Source organism: Castanea sativa, chromosome 8 (assembly GCF_040712315.1).
Source record: "Castanea sativa cultivar Marrone di Chiusa Pesio chromosome 8, ASM4071231v1".
Classification (NCBI taxonomy): domain Eukaryota; kingdom Viridiplantae; phylum Streptophyta; class Magnoliopsida; order Fagales; family Fagaceae; genus Castanea; species Castanea sativa.
Window position 1 is genome coordinate 46,508,115 of NC_134020.1, and position 24,924 is coordinate 46,533,038.

Here is a 24,924-nt window from a genome sequence, read left to right on the forward strand (position 1 = left end):
TATGACAAAAGTTCATCACAATAGCATGCTTCTTTTTCATTCTTGTTATGAATGAATTTTGTCTTTACCTTGTTGAATTCTATTAAATTGTATTCGTTCTCACCAACGTAAAGCATACTCATTAAATATATACAAAAAAAAAGGTTAACTTTTCTCTCTTTTGGAATATTCTAATAGTCAAGTAAATCCTTTGGATCGAATAACCAATCAAGAAAATATTCTTTATATAAATAACCATTAAGACTTGCAATTCTTTTATAAGGCCTATGAGTTAAGTTAAATCTCCATGACAGTTTTTCCTATAATTTTCACGCTCCAACGGTGACATCCTAGCAAAGATATTTGTGAGTGCTTATTGTATGTCACTTAATACTTGCTAAGTTTTCCGTCAATGGAATTGCTACTGTCATATAAGCCACTAAACCAGGATAAGTCAAGGCTCTGATACCAATTAATGTCGGATGCAGAAGCGTCAAGAAGCAGAACATGTCTACTTCTAGAAAATAAGAAACAAAACACATTTGTTTTTTAAAATAACCTTGAATCCATGAGAGTTCACATACACAAGGAGAAAATGGTTTGGAATCTACCAGAAAATAGAGAGACAAAAAGTTTGAATTTTATTGATTAAATAATTATTAAAAATTCACTTACAGACTTGAAAGACTATTTAAGGTCTCCGTAAAACTTTTTTTTTTTGGGGAGAAACCAAAACTCTGTAAAACTTAACAGATAAGAAAATATATTCTAAAATAAGTCATAAGTAATACCTAATCAAATTTGGCCTTAAAAACATTAAAAACCTAAAAAAAAGAAAAAGAAATAATAATCATAAACTTAAAATAACAAAAATTACAAATTAAATACTAAAATTTATAAATTACAAAAATTAAATAGCAGTTTCTATCCTACATCAAGACCTTACTTGAAAAATGTCAAAAATGGAAATTTATTTACTTTCCTTTGCAGAAAGAGTAACATGCATGTAGAAGATTGTCAATTAGAATTGAAAGGGAAAGCCTCACTATTTCAGTCTCCAAGTAGCAAATTGAGATTGCGCATATGTGTGGCTCACCTGCAATTATACCAATCAATGTTTTTGAAGGAAATCCAACCTTCACATCCTCACACAATTGACCTCCATACGTAGTCTCCATTCTCGTGATGTCCCAGGGTTACAAACTTACAATGAACCAAAAAGCCTCCACCTTTACAATTAAATGCACAGCCTGACCATGATTCCTCTCTCAGCTTCAACAACGTTTGGGACCCAGTTGTCGACAACTTTAGGTGAATAAGAAAAGTTTGCATGGTTAATTACTCGGGTTTTTAACACACAAGGTGATGTTGCAGCTGATCATGGTCTGTGTGTATATATATATATATATTGAGATTTGCCTTTCAGGTATCTTTTGAATTCAAAACTCATTTATAAAAAAAGCCCATTTTCAAAAAAAAAAAAAAAACTTCAATCAAAGATAGCAAAAGCCAAAACTATACACCCATCATAACTGAAGACTAAAAAACCCTGCATTTCTTGGGTTCCATCAGCTTCCCTGACATGAAAGCAATGGTATTTGACAAAGCGAGAGAAACAACCAAGTCTTCGCAGTGAACCTTAAGAGTGTCACTCCCCCAATTTTTAACACGTCCACCTCTATCAGCACTGAATTTAAAGTTAGCAATAAACCTCACATTGAAAGAGATTTTGCTGTTGACGTCAATGTCACGGAATGAACTTGATCTGTAAGCGTCTCTGACCGCGAACGCAACATCGATAAACGTTTCGTTACGCGCGGACTGGTTGAAGTCAGGGATTCGGATCACGGATATGAGCTCGGAATCGTAAAAGAGGTCGGACTTGGGATTGTACAAGAGCGTGGACTGAACGACGTCGTAGGAGATGGAATACTTTTTGTTAGGGTTGTAGATGGAGAACCGGGCGTTCCATTTGCCGGTGGCGGTGGAGCTGGAGTCGGAGTAAGAGAAGTTGGAGACGGAGAGTGAGTCGACTCGGAACTTGGGGACCTTAGGGCCGGTGATTACCAAGACGAGGTCCCAGATAACGAAGCAGATTACGACCATGATGACGAGTAAGCCGAGGCGGTAAAGGCAACGGGGTGACATTGCTTGGAATTCGATTACGTCGGAATTCAAGCGGAGTATTATCAGAATTTTGAGGACTTTTCTTGGGCTTTATACAGAGGAGGCCACCGACTTTCTAATTCTTCTGATTTTTGTTGATTTTCCCCGCATTTCAACTGCATTCTATTTTGTCCCAAAATTCTATACTCACAACACAATTAATCTAATTCTTTTGAATAAAATACAAATTTTCTGATGTTGAGTAAGGTGTCAAACATCTTCAGTTTGACGGCTATCTAGCATTAAAGATCGGTCACAACTCATTTGTAACCGACAAGCCACAACGGTAAGACAGGCAATAAGAGTTGGCCATAAAGAATCTCAGGTATGTTTACTCCAACAACTAAAAATGAACCATAAATAGCACAACGGCTTTACAAATGGAGGCCATAAAAAGCCATCACTCGTTAAGGATTTGTTTGGATATTATTTATTTTATTGGAATTGAAAATTTATTGTTGAAAATGCTGTAAATAAAGGTAAAAGTTAGTTGATATAGTACAATTAGATCATAAATAGTACTAAAAAGTGCAACGAGACCCATAAATAATAGTAAAAATAAACTGAATAGTAAAATAATTTTAATTTTCCATCCCAATTCAAACACATATTAAAGAAAAAGGTACACATACATCTAATCACTTAGTACTTGGAGTATTCGAATATATTTACACCTCTCTAACTTAAGTATTGAAGGGTCTTTAGCAGACACCACCCGGTGTTGTTATTTCAGGGCGGTGTTTCCTCTTTTGCTTGAATTGCTTAGCAACTAACAACTATTTTTGGTTTTATCGGGTTCATTATCTTTTTAATTATTATTTAATTTAGCTAAAAGTCTATTAACTGTCAAGAAATTAAAGATTCTACTCAAACTAAAATTTTATTTATCTTATATCATAAATCAAACACTAGCCCAAGGCCAAGGTCCACGTAAGTCAGGCCTACCCAAGTCATATCGAACAAATGATGAAAGGCCCGAGCATAGCATGGTCAAATCGACCCCCACAAGGTATCGTCGAGGATGAGACATAGTGCCGTAGGGATATCCGCTTACTGAACATGAATTTGGAGGTTGGCACAAGTTTCCATAGAGTTACTTCAAAAGTGTGCAACAAGTCCCATCTAATAAAAAATATAGGTCAGGATGGAGTCAGGGTGGGGCCCACCTGTTTGGGAAAAACCACCCTTTATGATGGCAAGCCCACTAAAAGAAGACTAAAAAAAGGGGAAGAAATGATGTGACTGAGGGTTGGAAAAAAATTGGGGAGAGGGAGAGTGATACACGAGAGAAAGAAACAATTAAAAAGGTGGAAGCTCGGTTCATAGCTTAAGCCTCCACAGAAAACATACACAAAGGGGGCAAGATTCAAATTGGGTCTCAAGCTCCTTCACTTGGGTCGTGAGGTTAGCTTCGAAAGGATTTTCTTATAGTAGGAAACTCTATTCCCACTCTAAACAAATAAATTGGGAATCCAACCTTGAAGGTCATTAGGTACTTTGGGCCGGGGTTCCACAATATTCCAACTAAAACTCTATTAGCAAAGAGTTCATGGGATTTGAAACAAATTATCTTTTATTTTATTATAATAAAACTTTCACTCTACTTACTATCCTTATATTAAGTGGCTTAATAGATATATTCTCCATAGCTTTCATGTTTCAAACAGTTAGTTAAATATAGAGATATGCTACGATGAGAGGTTGGAAGTGGTTTGTGTCATGATACACGAGTTGAGGGCTACGGAGGATACTTGGTTGGGATTTTATATATTGAGGCTATTTTGATGTGGCCGTGATGGCTTTGTTGGAGACCACTTTGGGATTGCACAACTATGGTCGCAGAAGTTCAATTCTAACCGAGGGTGGTTAATTGGCTGGTTGAGCACTTGAAGGTATAATTTTTTTTGGTTTTGAGATTTTGTCTTTTAAAAGTAAAGTTGTTAATTTTCTGTCCATTGGCTTTAATTTCATATCTAAAATTTTGTTATTTGTTATGTGTGTCGCGTATTTTTTATTATGGGATTGAAAAAAACATTTTCAAGAAAGAATGAATCCGTTTGAGATAGAGAGGTTCGGTTATGAGATTTTTCAATTTTCTGTCTACAAGCTTCAGTTTTTAGAATAAAAAATAATGGTTTTATAGGCATATAAAAGTAGAGTTGTTACTGGGCTAAGAAATCAGAGGAATTGCATAAGAAGAGTTGCCAATGAAGGGGATGCTTTAGAGGGTTCAAGAATCCATGACTTAAAACTAATTAAAATGCTATATTAGTGAATATATTTGGTATTGCTTAAGTTTGCTTGTATTTTTTTTTTTTTTTGGTTTCCCAACCACAAAAATTATAAGGGTGTGTAATTAGATTTTTGCATTTCCGAATGTGTTTATTCTCACCAATTATTATAATAGTAAATTTCACAATATGTTTGAATTTAATTTGAAAAAGCACTAAGATTTTCCTTTCAACTATGACTTTAAATTTAATCCAGCTGTGCTTTTGAATTCAAAACTTATTATTATTATTATTTTAAAAATCTCCCTTTGACTCCTTGCACCATTTAAAATATATGCTAAAATGCAAAACCTACCCTGTATGTTTCACCAAATTTCATTTATTTTATCTAACTTTGATTTCGTTCATTTCAGGCCTCTAACTTTCAAGTTTATTTAATTAAGACTTTTCCATCAACTTTTGTTATATGTTGTGGTTAATTTTCTAAAATTTTAAATTTCTCTTCAAAATTTTTAAATTAGAAAAAATTAGTTAATGATTGAAAAGTATTTTCTAGATTTTTTTTTTCAATAAATATGAAACTTAAATAGCTGAAATGAACAAAAACAAAATTATAGTACTGAAATGAATTCTGAGGAAATTTAGAAGGTAGGTTTTCCATTTTAGCCTAAAATATAATACCAATTACTAAATTAAAAGGCATAACAAAAAGAACATATATTTTCAAAAAAATAAAATAAAAACAATTAACTTCAAAGATAACAAAAGCGAAAACCTAAACCCCAATTTCCAACACTGTACAATATCCTGATTTCAATCTATATAAACTAACTGATGATGCCAAGAAAATCAGTAGGCTAGATGCTTCGGACTTGAAAGGACTACTGGTTTTTTCTACGGCCTGAAAAAGAAGGAAAAACGTATCAAAGGCGACCGGGGCTGCCGGCCAAAAATCCTCCGATGGTAAAGTTAGTTTTTCCCTCTAAGTAATCTGAGTTCCAACTTTTTTTGAGTAAAAACTGAACATACCTTTGCCTTGTCTGAATCAGTCTTTATATAGTGCCTTCATAGACGGTTATCGAAATAGGAACTTCTCCTGGATTCGAGGCTTAAACGTAACTGCCATAACCGTTCAGGAGTTACACTTCTATTTCACAACGGATACATGACCGTTATGCGTGGGATAAGGGATTGTCACATTATATTCGGAGATTCTCCTAAGTATGATACCCTCGTCCTGAATCTCCTTCGTCGAGTGCACTTGCTGATTCCAAGTGTAAAATCCTAGTCCATGGATCTTTACGTGGACGAGTCCTCTCAGGGTAGGCTGTGCGCATCCCACAGACGAGGGATGTAGCTTCGCTATCACCCTCTGGACGTCCTTGTTTGTTACCCTCGTCCTGAGGATAACTTCTGGACGGCTGCCGAGGTGATGACCGTCCATGGACGGTTTGGGTGGTTTGAGTGTTTTCATCCCACATCACTAACAATCAATGATTTCTCCTATCATAGCTAAGGACTAAAAATCCTCGCAGTCCTTGGTTGAAGTCAAGGATTCAGATCTCGGAGGTGAACTCGGGTTCGTGAGAGAGCGGGGACTCGGGTTTGTACCGGAGCGTGGAATAATACTAAAAAAATATTGAGGGATGGGTTACTTATCCTATTAATTATTACTTTTTATTAGAATAATTTAATTTAGCTAAAAGTTTATATCTCAAGCTTCAAGAAATTAAAAATTCAACTCAAACTAAAATTTTATTCATCTTATTTATACTATTATTTAAGTGACTTTCTTTGTTTGGGTGCTCATGCACGTGGTGATTCTATGAACCTAATGAATTGAATCATATATACTAATTTTCCCCCCAAACAATAGGATCGATCCAAGCTTACACAATGAAAATATGTGAACTTTGTTCATGAATTTGAAGAGGAAAATCATGTTTACTTTCCATGGGTGATCATATTTCTTAAAGAATCAACTTGAATTAGGTGTCTCAATCATGGATTTAGTTGAGTTGGATGTAAGAACCCCCCCCCCCCCCCCCCCCCCCAAAAAAAAACCTCTAAAGGAGGAGCCAATGTGCTATCTTGCTCTTTTAAAGAGTAGATTGAGTTAGAATCAAAGAATCTTAACACAATTAATAAATGTGTCATGTTTGTGTGACCTATATAATCAAATGCTTATGAGTTAACACATGTGAACATAAATTTCCAATTGTAGATCTTTGCCTCTTTGTAGATGGTCTTGGGTGATTTCTTTTTCTCTATTTTTTCTTTGTGATCTCTTGTATGTGTGGTGGGTTTAGGGGATTCGTTATTTAACTTGCATGAGGCATGTGAGTTTCATGCTTATCAACTCATTAATTAATGGCCTTGATGAAAGTAGGTTTGAACCTTGCCTTTAAGGGTCTATTTGGTTAGGTGGATTTTACTTGGGTTTTTTCGTTTTCCTTCTTTTTTTTCTTTTTTTTTCCTTCTTATTTGGTTTTTGTCTTTTTCTGGTACTTCTCAATAATGATAATAAATTAATACAAACCATATGTTATATCCTCTCATTTAATGAAAAAGATTTTCATCCCTCCACTTTTCACACTAAAATCTCTTCTACCCTTCTACTTTTACATTTACTTTCTATTTTTTATTCTCTTACTTTTTTATCTACACAACTAAAAGGACCCTTGGAGATGAATTCATTAACTTCTTTATCATGCAAATAACTTGGGTTTGTGTATTTTCCTTATAATAACCTATTTTATGTAAATAAAGGCGCTTGATTATGGGACCCAAGCCTTGAGGAGGGAGTGAGGATGGGCTGTGAGCTCAACTAATACAATTGAAAATATAGGTTTGAGCCCATCATATATGTGTAGTGGGAATTTATATGCATATAGTCCATTTATGGATGAGAAAAAAAATGTGGAGAGTGTATGAATTTCATTTGAAGAAAAGCTTACACACACACACACACACACACACACACACACACACACACACATATATATATATATATATATATATATATATATATTTTGAGATGCCAAGACGTTTGAAAGGAGTGTTGCTTACACGTTTTAGTGAAGTCCCACATTAAATAAAGATGAGAAGAGTGAGTAGTTAATATAACATAATTGAGCACATACCCATGGAGCTTAGGCCTTTTGGGTTTAAGTGTGTTTCTATATGTTATATTAATTACTCAAGGAAACTCCTCAAGGTGTTTATCCCCCGACAAGTGGTATCAAAGCTCATGGTGGTGTGTAGTGAAGGTGGTGAGGTGTTCATGGTCCCTATCCAAGACAAAGAAAGCCTAAATGGCCCACACACAGAGATCCTAGAGAGGAAAAAAAAAAAAACCCAACAAAGAAATATTGCTAATGGTGCTAAATATTGGTGTGGTGTGAGGTTCTTGTGGACATGGTCGTACGGGGTTCCTCTGGATGTGCTTGTGGGGTTGACACGTGGTTCCCATGGATGGCGTACGAGAGACCCATGGATGATGTGTTGATGAAGTGAAAAGCTCATTAGGCAAGGGGGAGTGAGTAGGACTTGTTCATGGCTCATAGAGAGGTCTTGAAGCCCATAGAGAGGCAGACTCACAGGGTTATAAGTGTGAGTGAAGTTCCACATTGAATAAAGATTAGTAGTTAATATAACATAATTGAGCACATACGTATGGGGATTATGCCTTTTAGGTTTAAGTGTGTCTTTATATGTTATATTAATTACTCAAGAAAACTTCTCAAAGTGTTTATCCCCGACAAGGAGAGTGTATGAGTATAATTTGGTAAGGGCAAGATTTAGGTACTTATTTATTATAAAAAAAAAAAAAACATAACGAAGAGCATATTTAATAAAAAATAAAATAAAAATAACTTCAATAAAAAATAAAAATAAAATCCTAATTTCAATTTATATTTAAACAGTAAACTAGCAAGACATCCTCCTATCATAACTAAAGACTATAAAATCTTGCAGTCCCTGGGTTCCACTAGCTTCCCTGAAATGGAGGCACCGCTATTTGACGAAGCGAGAGAAACAACCAAACCTTCGCAATGAACCTTAAGAGCGTCCCACTTCCTCCCCCAATTATCTTCAACAAGTCTACCCCTACCATTCTTGAATTTAATCCTACCAAGAAACTTCACAACGAAAGAGACTGTGCTGTCGACGTTAATGTTACCGAGTGACATTGATCTGTAAGCGTCGCTGACCGCGAACGCAGCATCGATAAACGTTTCGTTACGCATGGACTGGTTGAAGTCAGGGATTCTGATCACGGATATGAACTCGGGTTCATAATCGAGCGAGGACTCGGGTTTGTACATGAGCGTGGACTGAACGAGGTCGTAGGAGATGGAAAGCTTTTTGTTGGGGTTGTGGACGGAGAGCCGGGCGTTCCAGTTGCCGGAGACAGAGAAGTTTGGGTAAGTGTAGGAGAGGTTGGAGACGGAGAGCGAGTCGACTCGGAACTCGGGGAATCTTGGGTTGTTGATGACCAAGACGATGCCCCAGATGAGGCAGCCGGTGATGGCTATGGTGGTGAGTAAGAGGAGGACGATATCGCCGTAGAAGACGCAATTTCTGGTACGGGTGGACATTGCTTTGAATTGCAGAGTAAATAGGGTTTTTGGGCTTTATATAATAGAGAAATGATAGAGGAGAACCACCGACTTTCTAATCCGATTTTTCCGCCGTATTTCAACTGTCTTCTATTCTATCCTAAATTCTATATTCACAACACAATTTTAATTTATTTCTTCTGAATGAAATAGAATTTATTGAGGGATGGGTTCCTTAATCCTTATCTTATAATTAATTACTACTATTATTTAATTTAGCTAAAAGTCTATTGGACAGGACTTCAAGAAATTAAAGATTCTTCTCAAACTAAAATTTTATTTATCTTATCCTATTAATTGTTAAGATAACTTAATTTAGGTAAAACTCTATTTTCTAAATTTGAAGAAAATTTAAATTATATTCCAACGAAAACTCTATCAATAGAATTTGAAATAAATAATCTTTTATTTTATTTTAATAAAACTTGCACTATACTTATTATCCTTGCATCAAGTGGCTTACTCTCTCTCTCTCTCTCTCTCTCTCTCTCTCTCTCTATATATATATATATATATATATATATTTATATATATATATATTCCATCCTTCCACAGTTCAAATAGTTAATTAAATAGAGATGTGCTATGATGAGAAGTTGGAAGTGGATTGTGTAGCATGATACATATTTTGGGGGCTTTGGGGCTATGAAGGATTCTTGGTTGGGATGCACAACTATGGTCGCAAAAGTTCAATTTTAGCCAAGGGTGGTTAATTGGCAGGTTGAGTGTTTGAAGGTATAATATTTTTTTGGTTTTGACATTTCTTTTAAAAGTAGAGTCGTTAATTTTTTATCTACAGGGTCTAATTTGAGATCTAAAAATTTAGTTCTTTGCTATGTGTGTTGTGTATTTCTTATTACAAATTGAAAATAATTGGTAATTGTTTTTTTTCTTTATTTTTTGTTTTCAAAAACATTTTTTTTTATTTTTGAGATTAAATAATTTGTTTGGGAACCCAAAACGAATAAAAAACAAAAACGGGCAAAATTGTTTTCAATTTCAAGTCTTCAAAAGCTAATGAAAACATGCGTCTAATTTAATCAATTTGTCCCGTTTAATGAATTAGTGTCAGAGTTCGAATCCTAGCGATAACATATTTCAATATTTTCTTTTTCTTTTTTCTTTAGAAAACTCTTTTTTTTTTCAACTAACCAAAAATGTTTTTATTTAAAAAATACAAGAAAATTGTTTTTTCTTTCTATTTTCTAAAATAAGTTTTTGAAAATAGAAAACAAAAACTGTTATCAAACATAACCTAAATTTTCAAGAGAGAATGAATTTGTTGAGATAGTGAGGCTCGGCTATGGGATTTCAAAGTTACAAATTTTCTGTCTACAAGTTTAAGTTTTTAGATAAAAAAGAATAGTTGGTGACTTGGTGTTAACTTGGCTCATCAGTTGACATTACTTTGGTTTTAGAGGCATAAAAATTTAAAAATGTTTATATCTTATGATAATGCAAAGAAAATCAGTAGGCTGGATGCTTTAGACTTGAAAGAAAGAAAAGCAATCAAAGGTGACTGGGGTTACTGGCCAAAAACCCTCCGATGGCAAAGTTAGTTTTCTCTCTATAATTTCAGAGTTCCAACTTTTTGGGAATGTAAAACGTACCATTATTTGGTCTGAATGGGCGTTCATATACTATCCTAAAGACAGTTATCAGACTTGTAACCTCCCCTGAATTTGACGAGGTGTGAGGGTTTAGGGATAACTTCTTCAATTGTTTAGGAGTTACATTTTTTCTCACAAAACGGTCACTAGAAGTTATGCGTGTAATACGGAGTTGTTATGTTTACTCAGAAATTTTTCCTTAAGTGTCAAGGGCTCGTCCAAGGGTCCTCGTCTAGGGGACCTCTTGTTAGGTGCATCTTGCTTCCAAGCGAGGTCGTTCCCTTCTGGACGATCTCCCAGGACGAGGTTGATGGTTCTCTTTGGACGACATGGCATGGTGCTGTAAAACTGACCAAGCAAAGTTCCGTCCACGCACCTTACTACGCGGATGGCCTTTTCTAGGGACGACGTTCTTACAACTTTTGCCTATCTGGTTTTGTCTTGGATGACCTCCATGGATGAAGCTGGAGTTGTATTTTTTTTATACCCCATCATCTTATTTGAAGGACTTGCCCAAGGAGTGCATTGGTTGAATCAAGCTAAACTGCTTAAGACTTCGAGGGATTGAATAAGAAGAGGCCTTACAAAAGAACCTCTAATTCATGTGATCCTCTCGTGCAATTTTTTATGATAAAAGCCAAGGCTCCCCTGGATATAACTTTTTTTTTTTGGTTGAAAGGATATTTCATTAAACAAAAACTAACCGGCCAGAGGAAACAACCTGGTCATACAAAGTTCCAGACACATCAAGGCAGATAAGGAGAGCAACATCAGAAGGAAGTTCAAGGAAAATGGAAAAATTCTGCTTTAGGATAGCACCCCGTCTAGCGAGGGCATCCGCACACTTATTTCCCTCTTTATAACAATGCTGAATCCTAACTAAGGGAATACTTCTCAGGCTATTCCTACGATCAGCCACCAAAACATCAATACCATTAGGATTATTCAACTCTTTCTTCAAGAGGTCTACAACCAGCTTGGAATCAAGTTCAATCACCACTGCTGGAAGCTTGAGAGCAATGCACAATCCGATGCCATCTTTAAGGGCCCAAAGCTCACTTGCTACACTAGTTGTACTCCCAATTGCACGAGCAAAGCCCTTTACCCAAACACCCTTCTCATCTCTAATAAGACCACCTCCACCAGCCAGCCCGGGATTTCCTAATGAGGATCTGTCTGTATTCAGCTTATACCAATTTGGAGGACAATGCCATCGTACCTGGATGTTTTGATTAGTTCGGATTTGTTTCCCATTGATTCCAAGATAAAGAAATTCTGCTGCTTTGGCTAAGGTATCGGCTTTAAGGTCCTGATGAGAATGAGGATTTTCAGAGGCCATATTGTTTCGATGAATCCAAAGATTCCAGAGAGCAAAAGGAAAGAGAATGCTCCATACAATGCTCGAAACAGTGCTGGTCTTAGAGCTATTGCAGTTCAGATACAGCCAGCTGTCAAGGCTAGCATCATAAAACAAACTTCTTTGAAAAGGCGGCTTTAAAGAATTCCAAAAAATTTGGGCCGTGGGGCAATCTCTTAAAGAGTGAATGATTGTTTCAGGGGCATTGTTATACATAGGATAGAGAAAAGGAATATCCATTCCTCTTTTAGCCAAAATAGCTTGGACCAGAATACTATGGTGAGAGCATTTCCAAAGAAAGCACTTGATCTTCGGTAAAGATTGCACTTTCCACACCCAATCTCCTCTGAACCTTCGACTAGCCTCATTACTGTCTTCCCAATTAGCCAGCCAGTATGCTTCCTTAAGATTAAATCCACCGTAGGGGAGGAAAACCAAGAGAGCCGGTCTCCACTTTGGGTGGAAAAAGGAAGAGGAGTGGCCTTCATTTCCAGCTGGATGCAGGAAGGGAACTCAAAAGATAGACCCTCCCAATTCCACCCAAAGAAGCTAGAGATGTCTTTCAACATGAGATTTTCCTCACCTTTATTTAGGGGACCAGAAATCAGACTTCGCAAGGTGCCAATGTTCAGCCACTTGTCAAACTTCCCTTTGCTTCTCATGTGGTAGAGTTGGATATAACTTTTACACCCATGGCTTTCTAACTAATTCAATATGCAAAATTGTCATTCAGTTAGTTTTTATTTTTTGGTATGTGATACTGAGCTTGCAATTTGTTTGTTTATTTTTTTTATAGTGAAAATATACATGCATCCAATTTTCTGGAATGATTTGGCTAAATTTTTGGATATTGGGTGTCCAGAATTTGGGGTGATGCCAATGAAGGAGATGCTTTAAAAGTAAAAACTATTTTTAATGTCCTTTTGTTATTATGATTATTTGGTAACAAAACCCACTTATAAAACTATGCATATTGCAACTCCATTAGATATACCATCTATTCATCATATTGCAATTCTATAACATGAACAATTTCTACGCGAATTCGATAGGTTAGATGAGAATCAAGGAGGTATAAACTATAAAGTCTTAGGAAAAAAAAAATTAAAAAAAAAAAGAAAAGAAAAAACTCATCTTCTTTTTTTCATTGAAAATATCTTATGCATTTGTAAGATTTTTTTTTTCATGAAAAAAAAAAAAAACCAATTGAAGTGGAGAATATTGACCCTCTTACTAAATGAAGTTACCCTTCATTAATGAGGGTATTTTTTGAACTGCATAAAAGTTTAGTTGAATGAGGAAAACTTCTTATATATAGTGTAGATAAAAAAAAAAAAAAAAAAAATCTCTTTTACTCTCTTCACCATTTTAAATATGTGTTAGAGTTTAAGTCTCAAAAAATGAACTTCACACACACATAAACACTTAGATTAGATCGAGTAAAATTTCTATTTCATATAAAAAAACATAATAATAATAATAATAATTCCAATTACTAAATTATATAAAAAGCATAACAGAAAGAACATATTTAAAAAAATAAAACAACTTCAAAGATAACCCAATTTCGAAAACCGTACAGTATCCTTTTATTTTTTATTTTTTATTATTTCACAGTATCCTAATTTCAATCAATATAAACTAGCAATATTATAATTAATTCCTCCAATATATAATTAATTCCTCCTATCATGACTAACTAAAGACTAAAAAACGTCGCAGTCCCTGGGTTTCACCAGCTTCCCTGACCCGGAGGCACTGCTATATGACGGAGAGAGAGAAACAACCAAACCTTCGCACCAAACTGTGATATAGTCACTCCCTAAATCTACAACTTGTCCACTTCCAGTAGCCATGAATTTAAACCCAGTAACAAGCATCACATTGAAAGTGATTGAGCCAGGTTTGCCGTCCACGTTAACGTCACGGAGTGCCCCTCTGTCCACGTAATCGTCTCTGGTGGCGAACGCAGCATCGACAATCGTCTGGCTAAGCCTGGACTGGTTGAAGGCAGGGATTCGGGTCTCGGAATTGAACCCGGATGCGTGAAAGAGCGAGGTTTCGTAGGAGATGGTCATCCAGTTGTTGGGGTTATAGACGGAGAACCGGGCGTTCCAGTTTCCGGTGACGGAGGAGTTGGAGTCGAAGTAGGAGAAGTTAGAGACGGAGACTGAGTCGACTCGGAACTTTGGCAAAATAGGGCTGTTGTTGGTGACGAGGAGGTCAAAGATGTAGAAGCGGAATGCGGTCACGCATATGATGGAGAGGAAGATGAACCAACGAGTTGACATTGCTTGGACCTCAATTACTTTGGATTATATGAGAGTTAAGAGGGTTTTTGGGCTTTATATAGAGGAGGACACCGACTTTCTAATTCTTCACCAGTCTTCTATTCCGACCTATAAACTCTATATTGACGACACGATTAATTTATTTATTAGTATAATTTAGTTTAGCTCAAAGTTTATTACTCACAGGCTTAAAGAAGTTAAAAAATTCTACTCAAACCAAAATTTTATTTATCTTATATTATATGAATTAGTTAAAAGTAAAACTCTATTTTTCTAAAGTTTTAAGAAATTATAAATTATATTCCAACTAAAACTCTATTAACAAAGAGGTGATATATATAGGAGAAGTTCAGAAAAAATTCAATTAAATTTTAAATTGGAATTCAATTAGAGTCTAAATTTGGGCCATATGTTCCATCTAATCTAATTTTTAAAATTTGTGTCAAGTTAGTTAATTTAGTGTAAAAATTGGAATTTAATTAGAGTTTAGTTTTGTGTCATGTGTTTCATTTAATGTAAGTTCTTTAATTTTTGTGCCAAGGGAGTTAATTCAATGTAGAAAAGAAGAATTCAATATAAATAAACCATAAAAACCTTTTTTTTTTTTTTTGAGGAGGAATAAACGATAAAAACCTAATCATATAAATATACCATGACTATATACGGTCCATTACTAACTAGGTAAAATAATTTGACTAATTATTTATATTTTTATAAAAAAATTTATTTTAATTTTAAATGCATCAATGCATTTGCATGAGTTACATACTAGTATATATAAATGCAGAAACCTCATATGAGAGAACATGAAGTTCTATCATGTGGCGCATTCCTTGAAATTTTCTTTATTTAGGCTTCTAAATCAACAAAATTTGCATTTATATCAAAGTATTAATTTTTTGAATTAACCGATAGAGTAAATGCATATATTAATTATCTATAGTTGTGCATTAATTACTTATATTAAATAAATTTATATGATTATTTTTATATACTCTATATAAGAGATAATTTTTTGTTGGAATGATAATAATAAATTTAGAATATGAAATTCTTACTTATATTTAGTTGCTTTAACAAAAATTAACAAAAAAACCATAAAAAATTAAATATTTGTGAATTCACTAAAATTAATCTTAATCCTTTAAATTTCCTAACTTCTTTCAGTCACATGTGAGATGTGTGTGTGTGTGTGTGTGTGTCAGAATAAATATACTTATTTTGCTATAGCATAATGAAATTTTAATATCATTTTTCTAAGATTTATATGAGAAACAGTATATATATTTTTAATGTGAGAAACAATTGAAACACTATATCATGGAACAATTGAAGCTCGAACAAAAATGGGAAAAAATTAGTAACAAACAATCAAGAATGTAAAAAAATAAAAAAATTGAATGATATATGCATTTTTTAGAAAGTATGAAACATGCTTATCAATATTAACCAGCATATCATGTAATCTTAGTGTCTTTCTATTTTTTCTATAAAATAACTAAAGATTACAATTTTTACAAGGAGATTTATTGAAAAAAATTTATACATTGATAGTTAGGGAATTTAATTCATGAATGTCTCTATTGGAAGCTACAAGATTCTTGGTAAAACTTATTGAAATATTGAAGAAACTAATAATAAGTTGCACCATACATTGTGTAAGAATTCAAGTAGTTGTTTTATAAAACTTGGGCTCTAACTATTCCTACTGGCTTAATTAATATGTATGTATGTGTGTGATGCATAAATTTAATAAGGTAACAGTGTCACGTGTCATATTCGAGGCCAAGGAGATTGAGACAATTCCGAGAAGACTATATCCTCGGTGGCACCTTACCAAAGGAGGTTGCATTGTAGAGGAAGGGCTTCAGAGAGGGGCTTAGTCATGTCATGTCTGAAGGGATGGTATCTACCACCACATTTATTGCACCTCACCAAACCCTCTGATTGCATTTATGTGGAGAAGACCCCTGAACAGTGCTGTCTTGATTACTGCAACTCACAGAAGATTTGGAGAAACGTATGATGGGACAAGCACTTGAATAGTGGCCTACATAATTAACAAATGGAGGGCCAAGATCAGGGAAGAGAGGCTATATAATGTAAGAAATCCTCAAGGAGAAGGGGATCATCTGAAAATTGGTGGAAAAAACACTGTAGCAACAAGAATTGAAATTGTAACCAAGTCTAAAGAAATATATTCAAGAACTACTCTCCTTGGATTTTGCTGAGAAATGATTTCTTTGCATAAAGCTTGTTTTTCTTTTCTTTCTTACTATCTTTAATCCACTGTGAGCGCTGTTCAATTAATTGAAGTCTAGTTTTTAGCCCACTCTTTACAAATTCATTGTGTTGGGCTCTTTAGGCCTTAATCCTATTACCCCTTGGGCTAGGGATCCAAATCGAGCCCTTACAGTATGCATTATGGTAGTGTTAATTTAGATATTCTTACCAATTATTATGATAGTTTCGATAATAATTCATGCAATTACATTAGCATAATACTAGTCTCGTATTAAAAGAATAGAAAACAAACAAAATACAAGTTACAAATGGCTTGATCTATCTCTATCCCAGTGTTATTCTATTTATACAAAATTTAAGCAAGGAGAGTGTCATTTCTTTCATAGTTTGCATATAATTTTATTTTCTTCTAAAAACATAATAGCACGCTAAGAAAGTTACGAAAAAAAAAAAATCTACTTATCCTATTGTGATTATAGAAATCAATAGTAGAGTATTATTTATACAAATATTTGGAGCGAAGTGTCATTTTCATAAAACTCAAGGGAGGTTGATGAAATTTATACAAAATTTAAAATAATATTTAAACTCAATTACTAGAAGTTTCAAGAAATATAAAGAAAAATTTGAAATTTGAAAATTATTATAGTTATTAATACAAATTTATTTTGATTTTGTTTGTGCATAATATATTAAATATGATTTTGATAATTATTGTAGTTATTAATATTTATTTATTATGATTTTAGTTCTAAATGGAACTATTCAATAAATATTATGATAATTAATAAATATTTGTTATGATTGTGGTTGTATATGAAATTATTTATTATAATATATATATTTTTTTTAAAACGATATTGCAAGTTTTTGATTGAGGGTTTAAATAGTAGAATATATCATAGAATCATTTATTCTATTATTTATACAAACATATATATATATATATATATATATATATATATAATCATCACCAGTTTTGAGCACAATCACGACTTCACCAATAATATGAATCTCAGTCAAGTTGGCGTTTGAGGCTAGATTTATTATGCAATATTTCTCATTGTTGCTATTTTTAATTTTTAATTTTTAATTCTTCCATTGTGAACCTCTCAACATTAACATAAATAAAAATGTGAAAGTTATACAATTGTTTAATTTTGACCCACACAATAACCCTATTTAAATTTCAAAAAAAATTCTCTTCTTGTTTTTAATTAATTTATTTACAGTTAATAAATAATTTAACAAATTGGTTTTTATATTAGCTTACTAGTAAAGCCCTATCTTGGATCAAGCCCAGCCCAGCTCTTTACAAAACCTTTCCTCTTCCTCTGATCAAAACCCCAAATCTTTAACAAAACCCGGTCTCAGCTAAACCTCTTCTTCGTTCAAGGTTTTGGAAAACTATTTGGTTCTTTGGAAATTCTAAGGTTTTCATAATGGGTTTAAATTCGAAGCGGTCGAAAAAAGCGCAAGACATCGACAGCGATTTCGATGATTTTGATGAAGACATGGACAACGGGAATGTAACTGTGAGCCAAAAAAAAAAAAAAATCTATTTTTAATTTTTACAATAATTAGTGGAATTTTGATTAATATTGTTATTGGGTTTGGTTTTTGTGTTTGTGACTCTGGTTAATTGAGCAATTTTATGATGTAGTTGGGGCATGAAGAAGAAGAAGAAGAAGCTGATTATGAAGATGAAGATGGAGAGGGAGATGAAGGAGAAGCTAACAATGGAGATGAGGAGATGGAACAGCTAGAAGAAGAGTATAAGAATCTTAAGCACCAGGAAATGTAAGATTCTGTTATTTGTTTATCACATTTGGTTGTGCACTTGATTTTGTGTGTAATAACATTGAAACATATTGATTTTTAGTTTCTGGGTGTGGGTTTTTATATGATTTTTTGAAATCTTAGAGGACTTGTACCGAGTAATTTTTACTTAGAATTTGAAGGAAAATCTATGGGGAGGGTGTATTCCAATGAATTGGGAAGTTTTTTTTTATTGACATTGTAGCGTGTTACATTTCTCCCAGGAGGCATGGACACTTCATTTAGGGTGCTGACTCGTGTTGTATCCTTGTCTTACTTGTGTTGTACCAGCTATTTCATGTTATAATTTTTCAGAAATTCCTCATGTCATACCCGTGCTTTTCTCTTTTGTATAGATATTTGACTCATTTTCATCATGATTATGGTTGTTTTGGTGAAAGGTGGATCTATAAAATGTTTGGTCGGTAGTTTCTTTGTGGCATACAGATGCTCAATTACTCACATACGCGATATTAGGCATGTTTGTTATGACATATATGTCCATGCATATCTGTTAAATGTATGCTGTTTTATAATTGTTGGGTTTCAATTTTCATTCAGAGATATTTTTAATGATTTGAAGCGTCATAAGGATGAAGATCTTCTTAAGGGTCAGGCAGTGAAGAATCAAAAGGTGTGGGTTTTACAGATTCAGTCATTAGTTGTCCTTCCTTCGGTTGTATCAGTTTTTTTTTCTTTTTCTTTTCCTTTTAAGAATAGTGTTCTTGACTGTTACTTTCCTTTCTTAATAATTATACTCTTTGAAGCAATTAGTTTATTCTGTATACTATTTCCCTCAACATTGATAAACTTCTTTCTCCTTTTTCCTGAAGGCTCTTTGGGACAAAGCTCTGGAGCTCAGATTGTTAGTTCAGAAGGCATTCTTAAGTGCAAATAGATTACCCCAGGTCTTTTTTGGTATTTTACTCTTATTTAACTTAATTCTAGCTCTTTAATATCTAAACATAGTGTCTAAAGATGATGGATTGTCTGCAGGAGCCAGTTAGGTCTTTATTCTGTAATTCAGATGAGGGTGTCAATACGGCATATTTGGACCTCATTACCTCATCTAAGAATACTTTAGATTCCCTATTGGAACTACAAGAGGTATGGCCACTTTGGAAATTTTTAATTATTTTTATGTATTTGATATACATTCATTTAGCTTCAAAGAATATGACCAGCAGTTGATGCTTTATTTTGGCCTTATAAATTTTTCTGTCAATATATTTTCTCTGTACATCTTGTGATAATTTTTTTGTGACAGGCTTTGCTTGAGAAGAATCCTTCTGTTGCTGAATCCTCAGATGGTACTGAACAAGTTCTCTCTGTATTGTATTATTTGGTTATCTACTCACTTGGCACTGTGTGAAAATTTTTCCATTTTGCTAGATTCTATTTTCTAAATTTAGAGTTCCTTATCATACTTTTTATCTCTCAAAGAGTTTATAATCTCTGTACAACAAAGTCAGATATTATGAATAGAGAAGGCAATACCAAATCTTTAAAGCATTCTTTTCAATATTTCTGCTATTCCTTTGATTTTTATTGTTTTTTCTTTTTCCTGCAAGGGTTCTGATATTTCCAATTTTCTTGTGCAATCTTTCGTCAACATAAAGCTAATGTCAAATATTGACTGAATTGTAAAGCCAGCAAGAGCTTGTCAGTTAGGCTTAAGACTTGGTTTGCATAGTTCTAATGCTTTAGTTTCAGGCTATGATTTCTGTTCAAGAATAAACTACATATGTGCATGAAAAGTTATTGATTTAGCTTGCTTATCCTAACAAGGTTTCTCTTCTTAAGGTAAGTCTGAAAGATCATCCAAGCATTCAGAAGCTTCTAAGAACTCGAATGTTGAAGGTGATGAAGATTGGTCAAGGGTTTCTCAATTGCATTTGAGGTACTTTGATCATCCTCTAGATGTACTTATGATCTGTTGAACATTGAACTCATCCTTCTTTCGTAAAAAGTAGGAAATCAAGTTTTTGAATTCTTCATCCAATACCAATGAGTTGGGTGACATACTTAGGTAGACATAACAACAGCCTCTTTCTGATGATGATGATCCATTTAAGTGAGTTGGAACAGTGCTTGAGGGGGGCTGTTAGTCCTTTTTTCGTTCTTTTATACCGCCTTTGTTATTTGTCTTTTGCTATTAATGTTATGGAGGTTTCCGTGAATGTATCTTTTTTGGGATATATATACATTATTGAGATTGAAAACCTAGAGGAGGAAAATCCCGGTATTGGAGCAGAATTGTCTCAGTTAAGTTGGTAATAGTTTTATTTGTTTTTTTGGTTTTTGTTTTCAACAACCTGAATCCAATTACCTGTCTTATAAAAAAAAAGACTCCAATTACCTGTCTTAATCTTAGTAAAGTACACGTTAAAAGTAATGTTTACCCTTATATTCCCATGTTTCATGCTTTATTGCCTTTTTTTAGTTCTGTTGTATATCTATAACATTATCACATCATCTTTGCATGCCTTAAGAGCCTGCTAGTGCAATTAATTTCTTAATTTGGGCGTTGAATGTATTATTCATGTTTGTATCCTTTAGAATAGCTTCCTTCAGAGACAAATCAATAGACAAATGGCAGAGGAAGACAGAGGTGGCAACTGGTGCAGCTGCTATTAAAGGAAAATTGCATGCTTTTAATCAGGTTAGGCCTTGTGACTGGGCTGATTACCATGTCCATAAGGTGTAAAACAGGCTCATTAAATTCTTCTATTCCATACACAGAATATTAGTGAGCAAGTTGCTGATTATATGAGAGATCCAAGTAGAATGCTCAAGCAGATGCAACTGAGGAGATCAACAGTCAGTGTATTTGGAACTGTAAGATAATCTCTCTTTCTTTCTTCTTTTTATTTTTATTTTTTTTATACTTAAGAGAGAATGTATATTTACACTCAGATGAAGGCCACACACACATGTAGATTAAATGGACAAGGTAACATAAAAATTAGCCTATTTGACATTTGTATTCTAATACCTGGCATGTTGATGGCAGGATCCTGACAGGGAGAATAGCGCTAAGGGAGAGGTAATCCTACTTTTGTGTGTCTACTTGAGTTGATTATAGAATGTTCATTTTGATTCCAGAATCCCACCTGAGAGCAAAAGAGTGAATATTGGATTGCATTTGAAGGTACCAAATCATCATCTAAAATGGACTATCATGGCGAACAGAATCATTAACATTGAAGTTAATTTTGGGATACTCACAGACAACCTCGAATGTATTGTGTCACTCATGGTGTTGACTTCAATCTTTGCAATAGTGCACTCTGTGGGTTGATTTGTGCTTTCTAATGATAAGCATATTGGATAGTCCAATCTCCTTCAAATATGCCTTTAGAACGCCAAAATACCTTTTAGGTATCTTGTTATGGTCGAAAAACAAGATAAATAGGCAATATAAACAGAAATGGTTGCTGGTGGTACTTTCTGGGAAAAAAGTTGGGTTTGCATGGGTACCAAATCTAAGTGCTTGTTTGGGAGAACTTATTTTCATTGGTTTATTGGCTTAAAAAATGAGCTGGGCAAAAGTATAGTTGTACTAAGAAAACGTAGAACTTATAAACTTGTACATGAACAAAATAAGCTGAACAAACAACTTAATATTAATACACCAATCATCGAAATGGACACTTATTATAACTTATGATTTAAGGAAAAGATCAATAAGATTTAGTAAAGGTGTATTTTGAAGGCCTATGGAAATTGAATTTCTAGCTCTGATCAGATCTGCTAGGTGACTTGCAAATTCACGCATTTCATTGATAAGTAATATATTTTATTTATTTTATTGATAAGGCTTCAACTTTACTCCATGTCCTTCTTTTGCATATCATTTGTTCCCTCTGATGCTATGTAAATAGAACCCATTATTTGTGTGTGAAGAACACCTCACTGCTTCTGTTCAATATGATGGCAATCATATTGTCATGACTCATGAGATATAATGCAACTTAATTTTGTAACATATATAATTTGTTACGTGAAAAACTAAATAAATGAAATGTTTTTGTAAGCTCAGAGAGACGTTATTCCTCTTGGATACATTTGTCAACCTTATCATTCTGTAAGCATAAAATGTTATTTATATAACTTTGAGTAAAAAGTATATGCTGATGGGGATTACTGAATGATGACTGCCATAGGTCATTAGATATTATGCAGTCTTTATTTCTGCAGAGAAAAGTAAAATGAGGGAGAGGATTGTGTATAAAGTTATGCTTTTCTGATCACATAATGATGTTTGCTATATCCTTCTACTTTGAATAGGAAGTACAAGCTGATGGTGATCCAGAACTTTTGGATGACTCCGAATTTTACACGCAATTACTGAAGGAATTCTTAGAGACGAATGACCCAAAATCATCTGGTAAAATTGTGGCATTTTGAAATTTGTATATTTATTTTTCTGCTCTTGGACTAAATCTATAAGAGTTTTTGTATTCATGTTCATATTGTGACATCTTCTCTTGTTGGTTGCAACAACTACAATAATCTGTAATTGCCAAAAATTTAGGGTCAGTGATGGATTCCCATGATACTAATTTCAGTTGGCCACATGTATTCTTCTCCACCATTCTATCTTATTCAAAATCGTACTCTTTGTTATCTCCTTAATTACTATGCCATTTTTTACTTCTTCGACTAGGGTTATTTTAGGTCCTTCGCTTTCTCTTTTTATTCTCTCAACTTGAATCAAATCACTTTTTCTTATTGGTACATTAATTGCTCTCCTTTGCACATGACCAATTTAAGAAATTTTCTTCATTGCGTGTCCCTACTATCTTTGTATTGCTACTTATCTATCTTAACATTCTCATTCTATGAACATGTTGCTTCTTAATATCCCAACACTTGGTCCCAAGCCTTAGAAAAAGGAAGAGGATTGCTGGTTGCAGTAGGTTGATGTGTTGCTCAATGTTTGTTTGAGCTTATTCTGTTTATTATACAAAAAATTACGGCTATACCTAGAAAAAGATGACGCTTTAACAAAGCTATAAATTTTAATTTATGATGAAAATAAGTTTGTCCAAATGACTGCATAAAAATTTTGTTGCTTGATTATGAATCAATCAATTTCTGTATTCAAAAGAGGAAAAAAATGGGGGCAGAGGGGTGGGGGTGGGGGTGGGGGGGGGAGGGTTTTTCTTCTATACCTCATGAGTCATTCGGTTATAGCACTGCTTGGGATGTGGAGATGGATGGATGGACATAATTGCCTGATATTGTGCCATTTTATTCTGCCCATTAGTTGAAGAGAACCCAGTGACAAGGTCAATATCATTTTATTGTCTATATCTATGAATTATACCATAGTTTTTCTGGAACTTAGCTATATAGTCTACATGAAAATGGACTCGCAGCTGACAATTTATAAAATTTTCCTTTTTTATTTAAAAAAAAAAATTAAAAGATATTTTTCTACACTTTCAAATGGAACTTGGTTTTTGGTGAACATCATTTGCATACTTGTCCTATTGTATTCAAAGGAAATCTACTAATTAAACATTCTGTGAATGACTCCTTGATTTTAACCATTCCTTGTTACACAGATTTTTATGCCTTGAAAAGGTTGCAAACTAAGAAGAGAAAGATTGTTGATCGGCGTGCCTCAAAGAGTCGCAAGATAAGGTAACTACTCCCTCCCAAGCCCCAAAAAATTTCCTATTTTTGAGTTGTGGTCGTATCCGAATGTGTATTTTCTATTATTCTCGTGCGTTATAATTTTGCAGGTATAATGTTCATGAAAAGATTGTCAATTTCATGGCTCCTCAGACTATGGATCTTCCTCCTATGGCTCCTAAATTATTTGAGAATTTGTTTGGGTTGAAGACCCAAAAACCAGCTTCTGTTGTCTAGTGTAAAGTCTTATCAGTTCATAGGCTTTTGCAATTTTGTAATATTTGTTGACATAATTGTTTGTGTTAATTTAATTCCTTGATATCTTTTCTATACTTGTATTATCTCCATAAATGTTTTCTTTTCATTGGTGCAAAAAAAAAAAAAAAAAAAATCCTAATTAGGATCTTTATTTAGATTTTAGACTTTGTTGCAAGGAAGTTAATAACGTACCGGAGGCTAGACCGGTTTGACCAATGGTACGATATATTTCGGATACCAGTTAATATCGGTGTACTGTTTCGGGTTTACCGCTATTTTATATATTTAATATATACATACACACAAAATTTTTATTTACACACACATACACTCACAGACTCTCCAACTTTTAGTCTCATAAATACCTTCTATTTCAACTATTGTATATTGATTGATACAGCAACCTAAAGATCAACCGGAAATTAGAATTAATGCAGGTAAAACAGTTAAAAAAGAAAAAAAATAGAACTCTTAATTTAAACACCGAATCCAAATTAAGTAAAAGAATTGGAAAAATCAAAGGGTTAGGTGAAATAATGAAATTATCTACAAAACACTTTTATTATTGATTATTTTAGAGACAAAAATTGCCACAATTTAAAAAAAAAAAAAAAACAGTATTTTGTGGTTTGGTCCGAAATAGGAATGTATCTGCTTTGTTGTCCCTCATGTTGTCAGTGTTTCTCAGCTAGAACAAGTGTGCAA

At 33.8% G+C, this 24,924-nt stretch overlaps 3 protein-coding genes across 3 annotated transcripts; 1 reads left to right on the forward strand and 2 right to left on the reverse strand.

Moving 5' to 3' along the window:
- Positions 1 to 1,518: 1,518 nt before the first annotated feature.
- Positions 1,519 to 2,085, reverse strand: LOC142606428 (uncharacterized). Its single transcript, XM_075777781.1, has one exon. The coding sequence runs from the start codon at positions 2,083 to 2,085 to the stop codon at positions 1,519 to 1,521; it is 567 nt and encodes a 188-aa protein (XP_075633896.1).
- A 6,253-nt stretch (positions 2,086 to 8,338) lies between these two features.
- On the reverse strand, positions 8,339 to 8,977 carry LOC142606429 (NDR1/HIN1-like protein 10). The gene has a single exon (XM_075777782.1). It carries the CDS (start codon positions 8,975 to 8,977, stop codon positions 8,339 to 8,341), a length of 639 nt encoding a protein of 212 aa, XP_075633897.1.
- An 8,845-nt stretch (positions 8,978 to 17,822) lies between these two features.
- LOC142606798 (uncharacterized) lies at positions 17,823 to 24,374 on the forward strand. Its single transcript, XM_075778136.1, has 13 exons — positions 17,823 to 18,035; positions 18,164 to 18,300; positions 18,880 to 18,952; positions 19,152 to 19,226; positions 19,315 to 19,425; positions 19,586 to 19,628; positions 20,122 to 20,218; positions 20,878 to 20,980; positions 21,061 to 21,156; positions 21,332 to 21,364; positions 22,609 to 22,708; positions 23,892 to 23,970; positions 24,072 to 24,374. Exons 1-13 carry the CDS (start codon positions 17,943 to 17,945, stop codon positions 24,196 to 24,198), a joined length of 1,167 nt encoding a protein of 388 aa, XP_075634251.1. The 5' UTR covers positions 17,823 to 17,942; the 3' UTR covers positions 24,199 to 24,374.
- Positions 24,375 to 24,924: the final 550 nt, after the last annotated feature.